The sequence below is a fragment of the Gavialis gangeticus genome, unplaced genomic scaffold, assembly GCF_001723915.1.
Source record: "Gavialis gangeticus isolate Ggan-Ray unplaced genomic scaffold, GavGan_comp1, whole genome shotgun sequence".
Lineage (NCBI taxonomy): Eukaryota > Metazoa > Chordata > Crocodylia > Gavialidae > Gavialis > Gavialis gangeticus.
This window is the reverse complement of record NW_017729033.1, coordinates 100062227-100085936: the sequence shown is the minus strand read 5'-3', so window position 1 is coordinate 100085936 and position 23710 is coordinate 100062227. Positions and strand designations below refer to the sequence as shown.

At 42.7% G+C, this 23710-nt stretch overlaps 1 protein-coding gene across 6 annotated transcripts in view; it reads right to left on the bottom strand.

Moving 5' to 3' along the window:
• The window catches only part of LOC109304050 (ATP-binding cassette sub-family G member 2-like), a 44772-nt gene extending 23792 nt beyond the window's left edge, over positions 1–20980 (bottom strand). For 3 of the 6 annotated variants that reach the window (XM_019526531.1, XM_019526534.1, XM_019526535.1), the window contains exons 1-9: positions 20826–20921; positions 17381–17610; positions 15346–15405; positions 14596–14710; positions 12581–12733; positions 10062–10219; positions 8888–9039; positions 6493–6609; positions 4775–5022 (exon numbers count right to left, since the gene is read on the bottom strand). In XM_019526531.1, coding sequence (XP_019382076.1) covers positions 4775–5022; positions 6493–6609; positions 8888–9039; positions 10062–10219; positions 12581–12733; positions 14596–14710; positions 15346–15405; positions 17381–17592 — 1215 coding nt within the window. In that variant the 5' untranslated portion in view covers positions 17593–17610; positions 20826–20921. The other 3 variants (XM_019526532.1, XM_019526533.1, XM_019526536.1) reach the window with 3 other exon arrangements.
• Positions 20981–23710: the final 2730 nt, after the last annotated feature.

Here is a 23710-nt window from a genome sequence, read left to right as displayed (position 1 = left end):
TTTTCAACTTTTTTCCAAGTCTAAAGATAGATTCCGTGTTGGATTTAAGAGAAAAACTTCAACCATATTAATAATTTAATATAATAATTGAAAGTCTTTTAAAGCTTTCTAGATTCCAGCTCAATTGTAAATATTAAGCAAACCAAAACACACCTTTTTCCTACAGATAAAATCATATCAATGGGTTTAAGTGATATAATCTAAATGATTAAAGTATGTATGTCATAGTCTCTTAAGAATAACTGCAAGTGATGAAAATCTCAGCAAGAATTATGGTATCAGGCAGTTCAGTCATATTTAAGCATGTGGGATGCAAGAGTCTTTCCACTATAAAGCACTTGATCCATGGTACTGTATTGCTAAGAACCTGCTGAAAGGATCAAATGTCAGGGATAATTCAGCCACTAAGCCAATTGTAGTGGGAAAAAAGGATCAAATCAAGACCAATTGGAGCAGATTAGTAAAAAGGACTTCATTAATTATGTACCACTTACAGAATGAAAATCCATTCTTAATGATGTTTGGGAGAAAGGCTTGTGAGAAAAAAGTCAGGACCATTAACCCTGGAGCATTATAAAGCTCTTGAAAGTATAATTCTTGTCACAAGGTCAAGCTTTTACAAAACAATTATTAAGGATATCTATAATATCAGCATACAGACACACACACACACACACACACACAGATCTTCAGAATAGATTTTGCCTATAGTAATCATTTTGTCTATTTGAAAAGTCTTGCATATTTTTTTTAAATTGCCTGCAAATACTTTGATAGTGCCATTTAAGCACAGGTCAGAGTAGGGAATGATGAGATGTTCCAGTTCTTTGGGTACAGACAGACATAACACTTAAACCATTCCAAGACTACCACTGATTGAGAACTAGTTAACAACTGTACCTGAATAGAAGTGTCTGCACATGTTCTGCTAAGGGTTCTAAGTAGAACCCACATCTTTTAGGGACAGCACTGCTGCTGAAAGCCAACCCAGACCATCAAGACTTCCAGGAAAGAGTGGAAGGGTTGCCAAGGCCTGGGGGGCCCTATGGCCCCCTGCCTGTGGTTCCCAAGGGGTTATATGCTACTGAGAACCTCCAAGATCTCCATGGCTGTTCAACCCCTGCCTTGAAAACCAAGCTGTCAATTTCACCTCCCTGCTAGAAACCCTGAACTTCAGGCTCATTTAGGTTAAGAGGAGCAGAGGAGTTACCAGCTTCTGGGGGGCAGGGGTTGGAGGAGCTGTGTGGCTTGCCTCAGTATCTGGTAACTCTTCTACTTGTGGTGCTCACCCCAGATAAGCCTGGCACCTGAGTGCAGGGTCTCTAGCAGGGAAGTGAAACTGACAGCATGTCTTGCAAGGTAGGGTTTGAAAAGCTACAGAGATTTTAAGGGGGGTCCAGAGTACAAAGCCCCTCATCACCCGGCCAGGGCAGATCCAGAGGGGGTGCAGTGACATACTGCTGAGCACAAAGGGTAAGGGAGAGGTGGCAAGAGTGGGGATGGTAAATGAGGGGGCAGGACTCTTACTTGATCTGGGGACTTTAAAAAGTTCCTGCTTCTGTTCCTGCAGTCTGCCCACTCTGGGTTCAGGGGAAGCTGAGAATGGAGGTTTGGACAATCGTGTCCTGACTACATTCCAGAGCGGCCCCTTGCCCTGCATGTGTTTTGGGGGGAAGGGGTTAGGAGTGGTGCCATTTGGGATGCATGAAGGACTGACCAGATGCCAGGCAGGGAATGCTGTGTCTCCACATAACACTGAGCAAGTTCCCAGAAGATTGGCTCAAAATAGTACTTGATTTTCCTGGTGTGCTTTTGAAAAGTTTCAGGAAGATTAAGCTAGTCTTAAATGGCCTGCACCTCCTGACTCTGCGGGCTTTACGTGCATTTAGAATATCTGAGCATTATATCTGTCCACAATCAAAGAGGCATTCTGATAGAACATGTCTTTTTGCTCTAGGGCAGGGGTGGGCAAAATAGGGCCCACGGGCCACATCCCGCCCATGAGGCCATTCTATCCAGTCCGCAGGGCCCCTAAAAAACTTAGAAAATCGATATTTATCTGCCCTTGTTTTCTCTGTGACAGGAAAATGACAGGAACCAACAGCAGCAGGACCCAGGGGAAGCCTGGTGGGCTCCCACAATAGCAGGGCCTGCCCAGCCCTGCCCCCCAGCCAGAAGCCCCAGCAGAGGCTTATGGCCTGGGACCACATGGCTGCCCCATGCTGGAACCTCAGGTAAGGGACAGGGGGGAGGGCAGGGGAGGACCCCGGGCAAGAAAGGAGCCTGGGGAAAAGTGGCCCAGGGAAAGGCTGAGCATGGGGAAAAGTGGCCCCTCACCCACCCCATGCCCGGTGCCCTGCACTGCAGCCACTTGCAGCCTGCCTGGGGCTGCCTGTGCCTGCTCAGAGCAGCCCTGCATGGGCTGCGAGCGGCTGCAATAGGGAGCCCTGGCCACAGGGCAGGGGAGGGGCTGCTTTTCCCCAGGCTCAGCTTTTCCCTGGGCTCCTTCCCTACTCCTTCCCGGCACGGAGGAAACTGGCCCTTCCCCCCACCCCAGCTGGCACTCTCTGCTGCAGCCACTCACAGCCCACGCGGGGCAGTCCTGAGCAGGCACAGGCAGCGCCAGGCGGGGTTTAAGTGGCTGCAGTGCGAGGTGCCGTGCATGGGGCCGGTTTTCCCACCCCGTGCTCAGCACCAGCTTGTAGCTTGACCTCGCTGCTAGCCTGGGCCCCACGCCAGCTCCGGACTTGCCCACTGGGGCTATGCATAGCGACAGCAGCTGCGGCCCCCCTGCTTCCTGCACCAGGCAGTGTTTGCCCCTGCCACCTCTGGGCTGCCCAGCAAGCTCTGAACAGGCAGCAAACGCTGCCCAGCACAGCAAGCAGATGGGCCGCAGCTGCTGCCGCCGCATGCAGCCCTAACAAGCGAGCCCAGAGCCAGCGCGGGGCCCAGGCTAGCAGCGCGGTGGGTTACAAGCTGGTGCTAAGCGCAGGGAAAGGCAGCCCCTTGCCCACCCTGTGGCCAGCACCCCATGCTGTAGCTGCTTGCAGCCTGCATGGGGCTGCCTGTGCCTGTTCAGGACAACCCCATGTGGGCTGCAAGTGGCTGCAGCAGAGAGCGCCAGCTGGGGTGGGGGGAAGGGCCAGTTTCCTCCGTGCCGGGAAGGAGCAGGGAAGGAGCCCAGGGAAAAGCTGAGCCTGGGGAAAAGCAGCCCCTCCCCTGCCCTGTGGCCAGGGCTCCCTATTGCAGCCGCTCGCAGCCCATGCAGGGCTGCTCTGAGCAGGCACAGGCAGCCCCAGGCAGGCTGCAAGTGGCTGCAGTGCAGGGCACCGGGCATGGGGTGGGCGAGGGGCCGATTTTCCCCACGTTCAGCACCAGCTTCTTCCCTGCAAGTGAGCAGGGGGTTAGGGCTGTGAGCTACCCTGTGCCTGTACTGTGGGGCTGGGGGGCACTGGGAGTGAGTAGGTGCAGGAGCCAGCAGGAGCACAGAGCCTGCACCAGTGTCCCAGGGCCACTGCTGGCAGGGCCCAGAGCAAGGTGGCAGGAGTGCAGGGTCCCAGCTGGCAGGGGCTCTGTGGAGCCAAGCCAGCTCCCCCTTCTCCTTGCTGGTGCAGCCCAGCCCAGCTCCACAGACCCCTGCAAGTCTGCGCCCTTCTTTGGGCCCCGCATCCCACTTCCTATCTGCCTCTCCTCTCTCCCCTTTTTAACATGGTGCATGAAATTGCAATCAGAACAAAAAGGGAAGAGTCCCTGTAGTCTCCTTGTTATGGAGCCTATGATTTTGTTGATCATAAAAAGGGAGGAAGAAGGGGGGATGACACACAAGTGAAGAAAGGCTTCAAGTACCCTCCTCGTCTCACAGCACACCTTTTTATGGGAGTAGCTGGATCTGGCTGAAGTAACAATAAAACATATCACTGGATGCCATCACTGGATGTCCTAAATCTATCAATTTAATGTAGTGTATACATTGTACCATTTGCTGCTCCAGAACTATATGTGCTATGTAAAGATTAGATAAAAAGAAAAATGTATAATTTTCATTCTAAACCTATAATATGATGGACAAATGCAAATAAAACTGATGTTTTATTATCACTATCTTTAATTACTTGTCATATCTACACTACAATAAATCTAGAGAGGTATCACAAACGCAGAGTAATAATTTAAGGTCCAGACTGTGACACCCTCACTACTTTAACATGAGTATTCCCATTTAAATCAGTGGGACTAATTGCAAAGATTAAGATAAAAACCACATTTATTAATGTAGGATGTGCTCACCTAAAGAATCAATCTTATTTTCACTAAGGCTACTGGGAATTTTGTCTGTGTACACACTATAGGTTTTCATCTAATTTGTTTCTGAGATCACAATTTTTAAAATAAATCTATTATCATACATATAGCATTCTGACCTTATTGCATAGTGAAATTATGTAGTTATGTTGGATTCTGTAGGAGAAAATATTTTTCTATCCCAGGTACTGGTAATTAGCATAAGTGACAACAGCGTTTTAAAAAGCATAAATGTGTTATGGGGTTCTTTGTAAATAAGACCTATGTAAGGACTTCTACATTTAGAAGTGTCTATTCAAAGGCAGTTGGATTTTATTTTACTGTCTAATTTTTAGAAACAAGCATTTCATACTTCAACTCAAATAATGTAAATGTAACTCAAGTAAAGCTCAACTCAAGTAAAGAAAATACTTAAGTAAAATGACAATATATATTTATGAATATTCTCATTCTAATGATTCATGACAGTTACCTGGGCTGTGGAGTTTTGTGGATTTCCTATCAAGTTTTTAAATGTACGTCTGGACACCCACTTGAGCTGGTGAAAGAAGGAAGTGCTGTATGTGATTTTTTTAAAATCTGAACTGATCATTTTATGCTCCAAAGGCAGTTTCTCTAATTCAGCTTTTGTTTCTTTGTAGTAAGAGGAACTGGAATACAGATCTGCTAATGCCCTTGCAATAGTGTCATCACCACTGACCTCTTCATAGGTCTCTTCAGCTTCAAAAGAAAAATGTAGTTGCAGTAGTTAGCTAAGGATATAAAACGTTTGTGGCAGTTTGTGTACTTGGAAGGGTCTCCTCCCCTATTGTCTCAATAATGCTACACATCATCTCCTAAATGTTACTTAACAAACAAAAAAATAGAAATGACATTAAATTACTGTCCTGAATCCAAACATAGTGAACTTCAGGACAATACAGATCACAATTCAAACCTCAAACCTTGTATCTATGTCTACACTGGGCTCAAGGAACACCTCAAGTTTGGAAAAGTTCCAGCATAGATCCAAATTCAAAATCAGATCAGATCAGATCTACATCTACAAATATCAAACATGGTTGAAAACGTAAAATGAAGCAAGCAAAATGAAATGAGTTTCTCAATAGTGTAACAAGACAATGTATGGTAGAACATGCACATGTCATGAACCAGAATCTATGTCATTATATCTGTTCAAACTAGGCTTTTGGGAATGTTGAGAATTGTGCTCAGGGGTCTATCATTTTTCTCTTTCACATCTCTAGGACTCTATCCACAAAAGGAAACATCAACATCATAATTCAGTCCAGGTGCAGTTCCATCAGTTAGTGCAATGTTGGAAGTGCAGCCAGGAGTCAGTATTCTTAACACCATGATATAAAGCTCTTCTCAAAGTAATGTTAGATGACTGTGGTAAAACACCTAAGCCTTGTTAACACAACAGCTTCTTTGATTGCTGTCACCAATGGAGTTGCACTGATAAGGAGTCAAAAGTTCAATTTTTACTAATATAGATGTGGCCTCTCTGTTAAATGTCTAATGCAGTGATTCTCAACCAGGGTGCTACACAATGTTAGAATGTTAGCACTGTTAGGCATGCAAATATGAGTCACAAGATAAGCTCAGAGATTTCCAACAGAAATTCATATTACAGTATTAAAAACATTCTGATCTAATGTGATCTTTTGAGTTGTTTGCAACAGAAATAGTGCTTAATTCTTGTTTGTAGTAAAAAAGTAGAGTAAAAACTAAGAGCTATCATTTTCTTTATGCTTCCATAAGGAGTTTGCATTTTTTACCCCACTCTTAACTGTATCCACAAGTAACTTTGAATGCAAGATGGGAAACAGTGCTTACGAAATCTGAAGTATAATTATTTTAACAATGACTGTCTCAGCTCTTAATGTGTTGTAACTTCTCACTTATTTGCACATTCTGGAACCATTTCAAAATTGCTAAAATCCATATTTTCAATTATCTGGGTGGTAAAAAACATATTTTTCAACACGTTGCTGCGTTTTTGGTTATAGCCGTCTTAGACCAAGGACATATAGGCAGGCAAGGTTCTTTGCGTAGATGTGATATCACAACTCAAGTTAGTCTAATAAAAGATATCATATCTACACAAAGAACCTTGCCTGCCTATTTTTCAAGACATTTTTCACAAATGCAAAATTCCCCTTTTCCCCATAAGTAAAATAATCATACCTGACCAACTGGCCATATTGGTAAAGTCTGCTCTGCTCACTGTTACAGCAGTTAAGTCTCCATTAATAATATCCAGGATAAAATCAGCAGGATTGTTGTATGGCTGACACTCATAACCTACAAAGAAATAATATCAAGTCCACAGAAAGTCATTCAGTAGATCATAAAAATGTGTTGTATAGACAAAGAGCAAAATTAGGAAAATGATCTTGAAAGGAAAACAGTTAGATATCTCCTCAATATTTAAAGCTGTTATCTAATAAGGTGAGCACAAATGAAGCCAAAAGTTAACAGTGGGCCAGAACTTTACACTTCAGAATCAGATCTAAATTTCATGAATGCTTGGCTCCAGAATTCTGGTTCATTAAGTTGTAGACATATAGGGATCCGTCACAACATTCAAATCTGAATTTGGATAGTATGATCCCTATGCTTTTAAAATTCTGTCCAAAGCAGGGGCTTGAATGAGATACTGAGTTATCTGAAACACTTTTCAGCCAAAACAGAGTAATGAAACAGAAGCATCTGAGGGACTTAGTCACTGTTTATTTACCAGGTGTTGACTTCATTAACAAAAGGGATGGCCATAATTTATGAATGAAGTTCAATACCTGAGAATACTGCTGAATCCCTGACCCTCCAAAATCTCAGGAAGAACTAGTAACCTGAAGTGCCTTTGGCCATCTGTATTTTGTTCAATGTTTGGGATCATTTCTATTTTGTGAACCTTACAACAATTCTCTATGCCTTTTTTACTTCCATATTGGATTATTACAGGGGGGTTCCCATGAGGCTACCTGTAAAGTCTGTTTAAGGTATAGACAGATGTAAGAATTATACTGATTACTGAATTATATTGGTATGTACCATTACAATGCAACTGTTACAAATTAATCTTCCTGTAGCAAAACAAATGTATTGTCAATTTAAAACTTTTATCAAAATTAAAATTACAGCCATTCAGCTCATTTGTATTGCAGATGTGACAGTTACCTCATAACAGCTGAGGCATGCTTCTGGGCAGCACCTCCCCACCCCTTCTTTTAAACTAATAAAAAGTTAGGCCTGCCTATGGTGCAGAAACTAAAATGAGTTCTGAATGCAGCCTCCCACTACCTATTAGCGTAGGTGCTCAGGGGCAGATCCAGAGGGGGTGCAGTAAGACAGCTGTACCCTTCCCCTCTCCTTTTGGACTAGACCATACCACAGGAGCCTCTGAGGACTTTTTAAAGTAACTTAAGCAGATGAAAATCCAATACTCTCTCCCTTCCCCTCCCTGCTCAAAGGCATGTCCCCTCCCTGCCCCTTCCCCCAACCTCATTGTTCAGAGGCAGGAAAACACTAGAGCCATTCTTGCTCGCCGCACAGAGGCTTGGCTCAGCTGGGGATGGGGACAGTGGCAGCACACCTGCTCTGGGACTGCGCAGGGTAGAGGGAACTACTCTCCAGCCACCCTGTTGTCACTGCCCCTTCCTCAGCTGAGCCCAGCCTGCACTAAACCTGGGTGGCTCGGAGCTTCCCCACCTTGCAAATGGTGGAGAAATCCACAGCAGCAGACAGGGGGCAGGAGGAAGAAAAAGAGGGGAGAAAGCATGCCTCTGAGCAGGAAGGGGAAGGGGGATTTTCACCCACATTAGGAACTGAGTGGAGGAGACCGGGAGCAGGGGATGCAACCACCACTGCAGTATGGGTTACTGCTCCTGCACCCTCCTTTGGGAAATCCTAGATCCACCCCTGTAGGTGGTAGGGAAGGTCTGAACAGAATTGCCATTTCTTGGTGCAATTCAAGGTATGAATATTAATCTGTCAAGATTCATACCTACAAGATTGTGCCTACTGCATTTTTGTCTATTTCATTTTTAACAGCTAAGGTGCTCTTGCTGAAAAGTCCTTATCATATGCAAAAATATGGGATATGGAAGCATGTTTTTCCTTGTGCAGAGAACCAATGACTATGGAACCTGCCTATCCAATTGATTTGACACAACCGACAGGGAAAAATGTATGTATAATTTTAAACATGTTCACACCATGGCTACAATATCTGAATCAGAAAGTACGGGTATTTAAATATTTAAATAAATATTTCCAGTGTTATTTCTTAATAGTGTTCCATATGATAGACCCTTTTGGTGCAAACTCTATGGGAAAATAATTAGCTGTTACGGCACATGACCACTCTGTTCTTGGAATATACATTTTATACCATAGTCTACAATTTCAAGGATCATTGCCTAAGTAAACTATGTATCCTTTTCATTTCTTTAATAACCAAATGATTTTTAAAAAAGAAGTTTTGTTTCCTTATTTATGCGGAACATAATGTACTGGAAGTCTTAAGCATGATTCTTCTCAGTGCCCAACATTGCAACTAAAGCTACCTATGAAAGCTTACCAATAGATTTGAAATACTGCATAGCTGTCTGAGCAGGGCCATGATATAACAGCCTTCCTGAAGCTAGTAATGTCAAGGTGTCAAACAATTTGAATATGGAATACCGGGGCTGATGGATGGAAAAGACTATTGTTTTCCCTCGTCTTGCCATCCTAAATGCAACAGAAGAAATAGAAGAGACATATTAAACACTTCTAGTTTTTCTTTTCACCTTTACATTTATTTCTGCTATCAATGGCCAATAGTAATCATACCCATGACTATGAAGAGGTACAAATACATTGGGGTAAACCACTGAGGTCCAGTCCCAATTTTTACTTAATTCCTATGTGAGGAAATAGACTTCAGCAGAAGATTGCTTAAGTAAAAATAGAATAAAACAAAGAGTAAACATCTTAGAATTTGGCTCAATGCCTATGCTATTTTCTTATAATGAATCATTCTCAGGATGTATAATTAAAGTTGCATTATCCTGCTATTGATTTGAGAGCTGAAAGGAGGTAAAAATTTAGACAATTTCCAAGAAGAAATAATAAAAGGCAGCACTTGGCCTCAATTTATATTAATATAAAATAGATCTAACATCACAGGGTAAAAACATATATATTTTTTAAAAACTTTGATGGAGCAAAAATGTAATTAAAAGGGGTAAATTCTAAGCCCTTACTAGGCATGACAAAAAGAAATATGGGCATGATCAGATTTTGTTCAGACTGTAATTTCCCAAGCCAACAGGACAAAGTAATCCTTGTTATTACTGAAGTGTAAGCCTGAGATAACTTGCAGTGATTTTCCTTCATGAGGTATAGCATGTCCTCCAAATCAAAAACATATGCAGGGCAGATAACAGAGAGTGTAATGTTCATATTACATTTTTTCCCTTAGGCAGAACCTTCAAAATGATTTTCTTGTTTGCCCAGAAAACCCTGTCACTTGTGCACTGAAAGCTGTGGGACAGAAGATAGATCCTGATCCCCTAAAAGCAGATTTAGAAGGAAATTCCAAGTGTACAAACCTGCAGCTGCCATTTGTTTAAATAGGGATAAACCAAGGATAAACCAAGGAGACTGTTAAAGGCTGTGTACATGTAATTTAATGTTATAATTGCAAGTGAGGAGTATATATATCTCTATCCAAAAGGATGCTTCATTCCCAGTGATTCTATTACAGTCACCTTTTCAAGAGCAACAAGACAGCATTGGCAGTGCTGGCATCCAGTCCTGTTGTTGGCTCATCTAAGAACAAGACTGCAGGGTCAGTAATAAGTTCCATTCCAATATTGGTCCTTTTTCTTTCTCCCCCTGAGACGCCACGAATTATACTGGTGCCAACCTAGTGCAAATAGAGTATCATGTCCTAAGAATAAGGTTTCTTTGTAAATAATTTTGTTAAATATGTCAAAATGCAGAAAAATATTAGTGCTTCAGGTGTTAGATCAGATATTAAAATGTAAATGAAACATAAAACATTTACATGGTTGATCTATAAAACCCATCAAAATAATATTTAGCACACTCCAGCAGACTCAATTAATCAAATCTACTTGAACATGCTGTAATTACAGGGCATCGGAGCAGACGTCCTGCACATCTACAGGCATCCTAAGAGACTGACTGGTTGAAAAAGGAGTAAGCTTTCCTAGGCAACAGCATACTTCATCAGATGCTAAAGAAGGAATGAAGGAAACAGTTGCTGTGGGTATGCCATGGTTGGGGTTTGGTAAAGTGAATCTTTTATGGAAAAGTCAAGGGCAAAAGAATCAAATTTAAAAAGCAACACGAATCACATGAATAGAAGGAAGAGAGTCCAGAGCATAAAAAGCTGTGGACACACAAGAAGTGCAAAAATGACAGGCATGACTAGGATCATACGCAAGTAGGGCTTAAAGGTACCTCAAGAGATCATCTAGTCCAGGTCCCTGCTCAAGGCACAATTATCCTTCATTAAACCATCCAGGCCAACCTGCTCTTGAAAATTTCCATGGATGATAATGCCACATCTTTTCTAGATAGCCTGTTCCAAAGCTTTATCACCCTCATAATCAGACACTTCCACCAACTTTCCAGCCTAACTTTTCTCTACTGTAGTTTGGGTTTATTGCTCCTAGTCCTGTCCCCTACAAGCCACAGTCTATTTCCATCATCTCTATAATCATCCTTCAGGTATTTGAAGACTGTTATCAACTGGACACAGTACTCCTGATGAGGCCTCATCAGTGCTGAACAGAGTGGAAGAATCACTTCCCTTGATTTTTAAGTGATGCTCTTGTTAATACAAGCCAGTATGCTGCTGGCTTTTTTTACAATAAGAGCACACCACAGACTCATATTTAGCTTATGGTCCACTGTAACTCCCAGGTCCTTCTCTGTAGCACTAAGTTTAGCCAGACAACCCCCAATCTGTATTTGTGCATGCAATTATTCCATCCCAAGTGTAGGATTTGCACTTGCCCTTGTTTCATCTGGTTGAATGCAGACCATTTTTCCAGTCAATCCAAGTCATTCTGGATCTTCCTTCAAAGTACCTTCAACCCAACTTTGTGTCATCTGTAAATTTGCTAAATCTGCATTCAGTCCCATCATCCAAATCATTAATGAAGATATTAAACAATACCTGACCCAGGACAAACCATACTTGACCCTGGCGAATCCCACTTTGATACCTCTTCCCAACTAGACAGTGAACTATTGATGACTACTCTTTGAGCATGATAATCCAACTAGTTAGGTATCCAGTTGATCGTAATTCTGTCTAGTCTGTATTTCCTCAGCTTGTTAATGAGAATATTGTGGGAGACGGTATCAAAACCCTTCCTAAAGTCAAGGTATATCATAACCGCTGCTCTCCCCCCATCCACAGAGCCTGTCACCTTATAGACAGAAGTAAGGCTGGTCACGAGCTAATAAGTGATGCAGGAAAGGATCAGGTGATGGTCAGAGGGGAAACTCAGGAGAGAGTTCAGAAAGTAGTGCTAGTAAAGACCAAGTTAAATGAAGGACCCTTTTAGTGAGTGGGAAAACCAAACCACACTATAAGGCAAATTAAGGTGAAGGTGAGCAAATATCCAGCTTTACAAGTGTATGGATGGTACAATAATTGGTAGGATCTGGGGGAGCAGAGTCAGAAAGTAGTTCAGTACTGATAAGTGATTATGAAAAAATGCACCTTCTTACAGGACAGATCTGCTCTTTGTATATGCAGAGGCATTTATACTTATGTTCAAGACAAAAATGTTTGTATTAAATTTTACTTCTTTATGAAATTATTAAATCATTTTTTCACAGAATTTTTTACTAAATTCCAATTGTTGAGCCAATCAGTAAAGTTTCTGAATCCCCCATTCACGCAATGGGATTACAAAAATATTGCTAAGGCATAATTCACAGCCAGAACCTTTATAATTGGTGACGATGTGCAAAAAAAAAGGAAAGAACCCAGCTTCCTTTATGGAATCCATAATTGTCTATATGTTTTGTAAACTGTAATTTACATAAATTGTAAATTAACACATGTAACGTGAAAATTATTGCAAAATATTACGTATGTAAACCTACAATTAATTTTTTTCAGAAGTCAAACTTTGCAGTAGAAATACTTTAAAGTTGCCTCAACTGTCAGATATTTCTGATTTGAAATTACATTTTAAATTCTTAGTTTGGTAATAGTAAATGCCTTGACTTGTTATGCCATTACCTTGGAATCTGCCACTTTGGACAAACCCAGTTCCAGGATGATCTGGTTAACTCGTTCTTTTTTTTCCTGTTCAGGCACAGAAGTCGGTAAACGAAGTGCTGCTGAGAACTCAAAATTTTCTCTCACTGTCAGGGTCCCCATTACCACATCATTCTTAGGAGATACAAAAATGTTAGCTAGTTTTGGTTTCAAGCTCCATTTTTCCCTTCTTGACGTCAAGATCTTGTACTGCAAAGTTATAGTATTATAGTGGATGGCAATGGCATTATGGTCTGTGGGGATTTCCCAGGACAGGGAAGCTCAAACCTAGGTAATCCAGGCCACATTTAGTGGGCAGAACTCCAAGACCAGGAAACTGCATCCCATGGATGCACAGAGTTTCATCATAGCAAGGAATCGAAGGCCATATTTGTCATGGATCTCCCTCAGAATTGAAAAATTTGACCCCCCACAGTGGATGGGAATCCATTGCATCAAGGAATCCAAACTAACAGGATTCCCCAGGACTTCACTGAGAACCACTGCCCATTGGATATGGGGCTTCCCTGTGCCCTTTGTAGCTTGCTATCCTTACGTGATGATGGGAAAAGTGCTACTAGAATGTCCATCATTCCTCCTCATGCGGAGAGGAAAATAAGAAAGGCAGAGCATTAAGCACTGTTTTTCTGTTTGCCCTCTATCAATGGTGTATATGAACAAAATAATATCATGGCAAAAGATAAAAATCTGTTAGGATCAGTTTCTGATCTCTAGACCAAGTAAATGCATGGACTTTAATAGGAGTACTTTGATCTGCATCCTTATTTCTAGGATCAGAATTTGGGCCTTACTGGCCAGAAAACATTTTCTACTAACTAGGACAATATTTGATTTTAAAACAGATTACAACAGGATCCTAAACTACAACTGTATGATGTCTGGCAAAGCATGAAGGAGTTTCTGTATGCTAAGTCTTTGAGGTTCAAGAATTTATATCTTTTTAAATAAGAGAATGCAGATCACTTTACAAACTTCCAGAGCTAGTACAGCTAATTAAAAATCTGATCACACTTTTTCCACCACAGTCCACCACAATATTTAATGAGCACAATGCCAGCTATAATTCCAATACTGGCCTCATTCTGAACAAGCTCTATTTAGATTACCTTCCCTCTAACCATAGTTGGGTTTTTTAATTATTTCCATAATATCGCATTTAGAGCCAAAATGAAGCAGTTGAAGAGTGTAACTTGAAGATGAAAGAGCAAAGCAGGAAACTGAGTAGAAAGTGAGTAACAGACAAAATGAAAAACACTTCTCTATAACCTAGGTTAATTTGTGAGCGCCTAGAGGGCACAACTGACCCTTAGTTCTGATTGAGACTGTAAGGCAAACTGAAAAGGTATTTTAATAATACCTGTATAAAAAGAAAAATATGAAAAAAATCAATAACCGTATATCATTTTCTTGCAAGATTTTACCAATCATCATATATATCCAAAAATAATTAGAAACAAAACAACTGAGACAGAAAAGAGGAAATAGTTTTAACATTGTTTTATGATCTTAGATATGCATACATATAAGTTCAAATTCAGGTCAAATGCAGATGGGAAATGTAAGAAAATGCCCAAAGCAATATACAAGGTCAGTGGTTTTTAACTTCTTTTTGTGGACCCCTAAAAAATTCTGAATGGAGGAGCAGACCCCTTTGAATGGTAAGTGTGGGTATTCACATAGTTTTGATTGATCATTACCATCTTTCATGGACCTGTCATAGTCTGCAGATCCCCAAGGGTCCACAGACCACAGGCTGAAAACCACTGTATTAGTGAATGGACAAGACCATGCTGCACCTCTGGGACGAGGTGCTTGTTTACAATAGGAGACAAAAAAAAAAGGAGCAATTCCACAAAATGTTAAAACTAGATGATGAGGGCCTTATGTCACTACCACAATACTGTAAATCTCATCACTGGCTGTTTAATCCAGAATTTGTCTCCAAAGTAGAAGACTGAAACATCAGGCTTATTTACCTGTATCACATATCCAGAAATACATTTAAAGTTGGGAGGCCGGGAAGCTCCATTTATCAAAATGTCTCCAGACAGCCCATGAGAATCTTTCCTTGCAGCTAATATATCTAATAGCCTAGAAAGAAGAAAAATCAGTCTCCCAAAAAGGGTTCTGAGGAGTAAGTCTTTCAAAGGCAGGGTAGGTAAAAGGTAAATTTGCCATACCAAACTAATTAGCATCATCTGGTGCATATTTTTATGCAGTTTCTGTGCTGAAAATATCACCCCAGATTCTCTCTTGTACTAACACCTGCCCAAACATCAAGCAGAAGACAACTTATAAATCCCTGACTTTTTATCCCAGGTTTATAAATCTCAGATTTTTCATGAACCATTTGCAATCACTCTAGTATATTTGAACAGCTGAAGTCCTACCCTATGTATATTATCTGGAAAAGGTCCCAAAGCTTAGATGTGCATTATAAATGTGACACGTCACATTATAAATGTGATACATGCACTCCTAGCTATGTAGCTGAACATCAAAAAATCTGTTATAAGCATGGAAATTTGAATAGCTTTTGAGGTGAACAATAATAGAATTTTGAACATGCAGAGGCTATTGGATAGAAGCTATTTTTTACATGTGGCCTCTATTGATCTGTTTACTAATCGTAATAGTGTGCAGACATGTTTTCTGATTGTCATGATTTCTCTATATGAGGAATATGCATAAGGTAAAAGAAATCCTATTGTTGCCACAACACTTACGAAGACTTGCCACTGCCAGTAGGTCCCAATATTGCATTAAGCCCAGGTCTCATAATCCCACTGTAAAACAAAATCAGCATTTCCCAAATTAATTTTATTTTCATTTTGTGTGAAAATGAATTGCTTTAAAGGCCATTCAATTTTATTGTATTATTAAAACAAAATCATTGAGGAACTATTAAATATCCCTTACTGATGTATGAAACATAAACAAATACATGCCAATTTCAGAAGTGGATTTGTTTTTCATTCTGTTTTGTTTTTTACCTTAGTAAAAGGTTAGTATTTTTTCATGCTTTTGCTACAATTAATGCTTTTATCTTATAAATAGAGTAAAATAAAAATAAAAGTTATACCTAGTTGTACACTAAGCACACAGCAACAGAGTTGGTTAACCCTTTTTTAGACTGGACCCTGGACCACCCAGCCCTATTCTAAAGCAGAGACTTCTTAGAATAATTGTTTGGGCCTGGTAGATAGGATTATGAACACCTGATTCCTATAAGGGCTCAAGAAGCTCAGTCTGAGGAGCTATATGTGGCTGGAGAAGAGCTGCCAGTAGGCAAACTCTGGAAAGAAAGCTCCTGGCTCAAAAGGAAGGTACCTCTTGTATTTATGTAAAATTCTTTTATTTGGGGATTTTCTACCATTCAATAAATGGTTTCCCAAAAATCAGGCCTCAATACATTATGGGAATGAGACTGACAAGATGGGGGAATAGATGCCCAGCCACTCTTTTAATGCTACTGGCATTCAAAGAAACTGCTACTCAGCTCCTGCCTAAAGCTTGATCTTTACTAGTGATTCCCAAACTTTGATCTGTGGGTTGCACACGCTCCTTTCAGTTAGAAGTTTGATAGAAGAGTGTGTGCTGGTCTGTGAGAAGCATCAGTAGTAAACAATGATCCAATGGTCAAAATAATTTGGGAAGTGTTGGACTCAACTACAAAATTTTGTAGGCATAGCTTTGTCAACCGGGTGTTTGGGGTGGGGGAGTGGAGGAGTGGGGGAATCCTGTCTGACATGGCTATGCTTGCAAAACTGATGGTGTAGATATACCTATGCTGATGGTCCATTTATTTTCCTAGTAGCGTAGCTAAACCGTCTTCATGAATGACTCCGGCTACATAGCCACTAGAAGATTCTACTGTGCTATACTGGCAGAAGGTTGATTGTGCAAATAAACCTTAAAGTCTCTTACGTGCTTCTGCTATTAGGAAAATGTAGACCCCTGTAAATCTTAAAAGCTCCAAGCTGCTTAATACCTAGCTCTGGAGGGATTCAAAAATTAAGTGGTGGGCTGCCTGTGGAGCCTGATCTAATAGATGCGTGATCAGAGTATGTCTAACTTTCAAAATACATGTACTCTTCTGAGAGGTGGAATACCCACATTCAAATTTGTCCTCTATATAATTTGGAATGGGAACTGTGAATGAAGGTCTCACCTCCCAGGACAGCTGGGCAATTGCATAAAAGGAAGTAAGCTCTTTCATGCTCAGTGTTTTGTGAGCAAAGAGTGACCTGACTTAAGCGCCTATTCCAAAGGAAGATTCATAGCTGTGTATTTGGAGTCAAGTACCTCACTCTCTTGGTCCCATCTTTCTCTTCAACATTTCCTATTGGCTACCTAGGCTCCTGTTTCTTTATGTGCCTAACTTCTTATGCATGTAAAAGGAAGCCTGGACACCTAACTTGGAGCTGGAAATGTCACTGGGTGACAGAATGTCTGTCCACTGTTGCAATACCTAAGTCTTCACTATGGATGTTCAGACCTTCCTGCACTGGAGAAGGCACCAGCAGCGTGTACACGCTCCTTAATTAAAACTGGAAGACAAATTTTAATTGACAGGTGCAACAACAAGAAGGGTATCTATGCAGTATTAACTTTTTAAAACTAAATCTGAAAGTATGAATTTCAAAATTGTATTGCTGTGCAGTTAGTTCATCTGTCATTCATCTGTTTGCTGAATGAGGTTATTGTTAACCTCCTTGGAAAGAAAAGTTAAGTTAATATGCTTGACACTAAAATACATACTTGATGTCTTTCAAGATTTCTCTTTCAACAGTTTTCTGCCAACATAAAAGCCCAGTTTTCATTTTTACTTTGTAGCAGATGTTGTGAAAGCTCACAGTGGCTTGTGCAGGAAACTTCAGTGCCTCTATAGAGGAGTGATCATGTCCCCTTGAACAGCCTCTGACATTTGGTTCTAGCATCTGCTTGCGGCTATGGGGCTTGCTCTCTGTCATTGTACAGGGACGTTATTGCTGCATATAACAAAGACACATTGCTATAAAATTTACCAAAAGCCTATCCATAACAAAACATCAATAGAAAAAGGGCTAAAATATCTTACATTTTAATATTTTATTATGGGATGAAACTATACTTACAGTAAAAATCGTGGCACTCTCTTAACCTACTCTGAAAAATCCCAGCTATCCAATATCAGGAAGATTTCAGTTAAACATACGAAATTTGACTGTCACTATTTTACAGCTGCCATTGAAATACTTCCTAACCAACTGCAAGTTTCCTTTTTTAATAAAACTCAGCCCCAGCATACTACTTGACACCTTTTTCCTCAGAGAATGATTCCAGTTCTGAAATTGCCCTAAAACAAGGGTGGCCAACCTATGGCATGGGCAACCTTTGTGTGTGGGATGTGACAGATCAGGGAGGAGTCAGGTGGCACAGCAGCAGATATGTCCAGGAGACAGAACAGGAGATCTAGCAGGGAGTACAAGGCAGGAAGCAGAAAGCTGAGTAGGAGATTGGGCAAGGTAGCAGCATAAGGAGACGGACAGGTGCCTGGGGTTGCTGCTGCACACAGGAGCAGCAGTGACTTCTGGTTGCTACTTCTGCTGTGATTGCAATCACACAACTAGAGCAGAAGCCAGTTTTTCACACAATGTCCAGGGCGGTTGCCCCTGTCACCCCATCCTACTTGCACTACAGGGATAAGGAGCACAGAGTAGGAAGGAGAAACCTAAGCAGGATGGGCAGAGGAAGGGGACTGGAGTGGCACTCCAAGAGGGTGTGGCGCTAATTTGTGGCATGTTTGCCAAAAAGATTGGCCCCTGTTGAGCCAAAGCATTGATACAAACATCAAACAAAGTTATGTTTCAGGAAAAGGACAATATCAGATTTTCAAACATCTTCAAATCAAAGATACTTTCTATGTTATATATTTTTTTTTTCTCTCTCTCTCTCTCTTTCCTTGGGCTCTCCAAACTCTTATTTGTATTATATTCAAGTAGCAGAGAATGAGAGAGAGTAAAACTGATGGCTCGGAGGGTAATGCTAATTAGGAAACATTAAGCTTATATTAGTGATTCTCAATCAGGGTACCATTGCGACCTGGGATGCCTTCACATCCTTTTACAGCTACTGCAAGGTGCCACACAATGGTAGCATCATTTGGTGTGAAACATGATTCACAAGATAAACTCAGAGATTTGAAACAGAAATCCATAGTGTCCAAAACATTCTGACCTGCTGAGCACATCTACATGTTTATTAATGCAACTTAGATACTGCACATTTAGTTTAGTACTTCCTTAAGAAAGTACTAACTAAATACATGGTACCTAGAGTTACTGCGCAGTAGTGCCAGTACACAGTTAGTGATATTTATTGCACATTAGCCTAATAACACTGTGCAGTAAGCTATTAGTACGGTTTTCACCACAGTAGCGTCATGGAATTATTAGGCTAATGCACAGTAAGCATCTTGTGTAGATGCACCCACTGCAGTGTTTCTGAATTCTTTTGAGCAGAAGAGTTGCTCTATCTTTTGTCTGTAGTCCAAAAATGGACAAAAACTAAAAGCTGGCATTTTCTAAGGAGTGCCTTGAGACTATCAAGAGGAGCTTTGAGTCTGAAAAGGTTGAGCGCCACTGGCTTATAAATGAATTGAGACCTCAAAGAAAGAAATCAGATAAGGCTTTGGGGGGTGTTTTTATTTTATTTAAATAATTATAACTTTGCAGTTGATTATATGCTTTACTTGCCATCTTTTTTTTTTTTTTTTGCAAAGTATCTAACTTCACTTGAAATGGGAACTAAATATTTCTAAAAGGGCAACTTGCTATAAGGTCTGTGAATTTTTCTGACATCAAAACTATTATTTTTGTAACTTCTTGATGAATCAGGGCGCAAAGATAACTTGTCCTTTTAACCGTCAAGTATACTGTCAGTTTAAGATGAGAATTATATCTTTTGGGAACATTACAGGTGGAAGAAAGAACTTACATCTTTTCAACTGGTAACTGCTAGTCTCCTATTGTTGGCCCAGTTCTATAATGGGTTTTCTCAAGCAGTTGGCACTTCTCTCTGTAATAACTTAGCATGCATCAGATAAAGCCTTGAAATGAAACAAAAGTTTCCACTTTTTCAAACCAGTCACATAATTCTGCTTTATCATTGCCCCCTCACTGGAGTACGACAGGTCACTTCCTTAAGTTTTCACCTAACATGAAACCACTCCTCCATGTTATATGAATCTGTGATATCAAGTGACTGATACCATCATCACAAAATGCCCAAAATGGTATAGTTTTGGTTCAGCTGAAGACAGTCACCCACCCTTTTCATATATCTCCTCCCTTACAGAAATTGGAGGATGGGGAAGGGGGCTCTCCCATAGATAAATTCAAAAATCTTGGTCCCGGGGTGTTCAAACTGTGCCTCCTGTGCCCATCAGCCCCATGTAATGCATTCTGCCTGGTGTACCCTGCTTGATTTCTCCCTCCCCTCCCCTCCCCTCCCCCCTTGGTACACTCGTTTTGAACCTGTGGCCCTCACACTTCTCCCTTTTTCTATTCGTGCCACTAATTCAGTGGGCAGACATCTCATGGCCGCTTTCTTAACAGCAGGGGATAACTGCTGCTCTCTGGGCAGAAGTCCCACACTACTGATAGGTATCCAGGTTGTAGCCATACTGGTCTAGAGGCAAAAGGAATCAAAACTCATGGCAGAGGTGGCATCTTTTATTATGGTCTAATAAAAGATATCACCTCCACCGCAGGTTTTGAATCTGTATTACTGATATGCATTAAATAGGCCTTGTGGTGCGTTGTAGCACCACCACCACGGACTGCTTTGCCATAAGCCAAAGGGGCGACAAATCCTTCACGTTTCACGGGGGCAGTGCCTACACCTAACCATTCCTGGGCACTAGCCCCTGAAGCTTTGTAGCATTAAAGCCCTTCCTTTACAGGGCACCATCCTGGCACTTTCACCACAGGATTTGCTGCCCCTGAAACCTTTTATGAGGTGTAACAAGAAGCCGGATCTCACATGGGGCCCGTTGAACCCCCCGGTACTGCCCGCCTGCGACAGCGCTTTGGTTGCTGTTGCACTGGCAGCCAGCGTGAGCACAGGGTGCTCCCCTGCGCCCGCATGCAGGCGGTCCATGAGTGTGGTCAGGGGCCCCTGCTTCGAGCCACCCGCCTGGCGCTCCAGGCCACGCGACACCCACCTGCCTCAGGCGTTAGCAAGGGGCAGGGGGCGGGGACGGGGCCGGAGTGCAGGAGGGGCGGGGCCGCTGTGGAGACGGGCTGCCCGACGCCCCTCCCCCCGCACTCACCTCGCCCCCTCGGGGCTGGAGGAGGAGGCAGCGGCGGAGGAAAGAGAACGTGCGATGCGCCTGCGCGGGGGTCGGGAGCTGGTTGGACGGAGGGGAAAACGCCGCGCACTCGAGGCTGGAGCATGAGCAGGTGCGGGGTGGGATTGTTGCTTCCCCGTTGTTTACCCCTCCTACAAGAGCTGCAGTGATTGGTTCACAGCCCAGCTGGACAGTTTTCCCAGCCAATCCGCACGCCCGTATGGCAGGGGCGGGGCGGCGAGAGTAACTGCTTCCGGGAAGGGGTAGTGTGTCGTGGCCTATGGCAGTGTGTGTGTGTTCAGCGGTTCTGCTTGCGGGTTTAGGGGCGCGTGTGTTTGTATCCAGCATGTGTTGCACGGCGCTGGTGGTCGGTACAACGGAAACTTCACCGAGGAGAGATTTATCTCTGCGTTTTATGAGCAGAGGGGGCGCAGCGAAGAGCCCACCTGCCCCCAGGCACATCTCCCGGCAGAGTGAGCCTGGGGAATCCAGAAAGGTGGGGGTGCCCTTGCACCCCCCTTTGATTCCTGCCTGCTTCCACCTCGCGTGGTCACAAAGCTCCACTTTCACAGTGATGTGGGTTGCTCTATACCCATGCCAATGCAGTTTAATTTGCTTCTGCTTGCACCCAAATTGCCTAACACAGACCTGGGTCCTTAGCCTATTAGGCCCCTGCAACAGGCTACATATAATAATGTCATTAGCATGCTATTAACTGGTTAACCACAATCAATTTACAGCAGCCACATGCACAAAGTATTTACCCCACCATAAGAAATGACCAGCTGCCAAAAGAAAAGCAACAACAGCAAAAATCTGAAAGTAATTTTTCTGAATTGAGGCATCTGGGGAGGAACAACCAGCACCATACCTACAGGTTGGGGAACTCCATTCTTGTCAGTACAGAGGCGGAAAAGGATTTTGGAGTCATCGTTGACTCCAAGATGAACGTGGGCTGGCAGTGCGGGGAGGCAGTCAGGAAGGCCAACCGTACCTTGTCGTGCATCCACAGATGCATCTCAAGTAGGTCCAAGGAGGTGATGCTCCCCCTCTGTGGCACTGGTCAGGCTGCAGCTGGAGTACTGCATCCAGTGCTGGGCACCACGCTTCAAGAGGGATGTGGACAATGTGGAGAAGGTCCAGAGGAGGGCCACTCGCATGATCAGGCAGGCCTTATGAGGCGAGGCTATGGGACCTGAACCTGTTCAGCCTCCAGAAGAGAAGGCTGAGGGGATCTAGTGGCCTGTTACAAACTGGTCAGGGGGGACCAGCAGGCACTGGGGAAGTCCCTGTTCCCCCGAGCACTGCCAGGAGTGACCAGGAATAACGGTCACAAGCTGGCAGAGGGTAGATTTAGGCTAGATATCAGGAGGTGCTACTTCACGGTCAGGGCGGCTAGGATCTGGAACCAACTTCCAAGAGAAGTGGTGCAGGCTCCTATCCTGGGGGTTTTTAAGAGGAGGCTAGACGAACACCTTGCTGGGGTGGTTTGACCCCAGTACTCTTTCCTGCCATGGCAGGGCGTCAGACTAGATGATCTACTCAGGTCCCTTCTGACCCTAGAAACTATTTGACTGTTTCCGACTATTTGAGTTGGTTTTAGATTTACCCAAATAACCTTGTCAGTAATCTGCAAGTAAAACACTTCATGAACTACAAAGTTGCGATTAGTTAAAATGAATTTAAAAGCTACTCCAAAAGCCTTATTTAATGTTTTCTTTCTTCGAGGGCTCTAAATTCACTTATATAAGCCAGTGGTTCTCAACCTTTTCAGACTCTAAGCACCCCTCAGATAGTCTCAGCTACTAAAAGAACTGACCAGCTGCAAAGTTAGTGCTTGGAGATGTGTAACAACTCTATAACTGGTTTTGATCAACTTTAACTTGAACATGTGGCAGGGCCCTTAGCGAAGGTAGTTCCTTTTTAACTGGAGGGGACTATATATTGTTTCATATGTGATGATGCACCTGTCTGCATCCCCTCTTCAAAATTCTAGGTAGGCCCATGCTGCGGTTACTCCTCTGGCATCTAAGCCAATAACAGTGGATGCCAGGGAGGGTATTGAATAAGGGATAGATCACTGCAGAGTAGTGGTTCACAACCTGTGGGCCATGGCCCATGTGACAGCCTGCATTTCTGCCAGGTAACAGATACAACACATTTTTTAAATGTTTACACAGGAAGTAAGTTGTGCGTAGGTGCAGCCCATGTAACACATTGAAAGCTGCAGGTGTGGCTCACTGTGGCGAATAGGGTGAGAACCACTGCTCTAGAGATCCCCACTTCAATGCTCTCCCACTAAAGTAGCTGGTTTCAACCAGGGTGCTGGAAGTTCCTTTCAAGGGTACTGTGAGGTGCCACACAATGGGACCTTACCACTGTTAGGAGTCCAAGCACAATTCACAAGATAAAGCTAGAGATTTCAAACAGGAATCCAGGGTGTCAAAAACATTCTGGCCTGCTGTGGTCTTCCTAAGTTTTTTGTAATGGAAGAATTGCGCTAGTATTTTTCTGTAATCAAAAGTGAGAGAAAACTAAGATGGAACAGGGGCTGGCTTCCCGGATTAAGGACAACAAGAAGTCCTTTTGTAAATACATAGGGAGTACAAAGAAGGCCCCAGGAAATGTGGGGCCCTTGCAGGACAAGACGGGGAATCTGGTTGTCACGCCAGACGACAAAGCCAACATATTTAATAACTTCTTTGCCTCTGTCTTCCTCAGTAAGGACCAGAACTGCCACCTCCCTGCTGGGCCCCCTT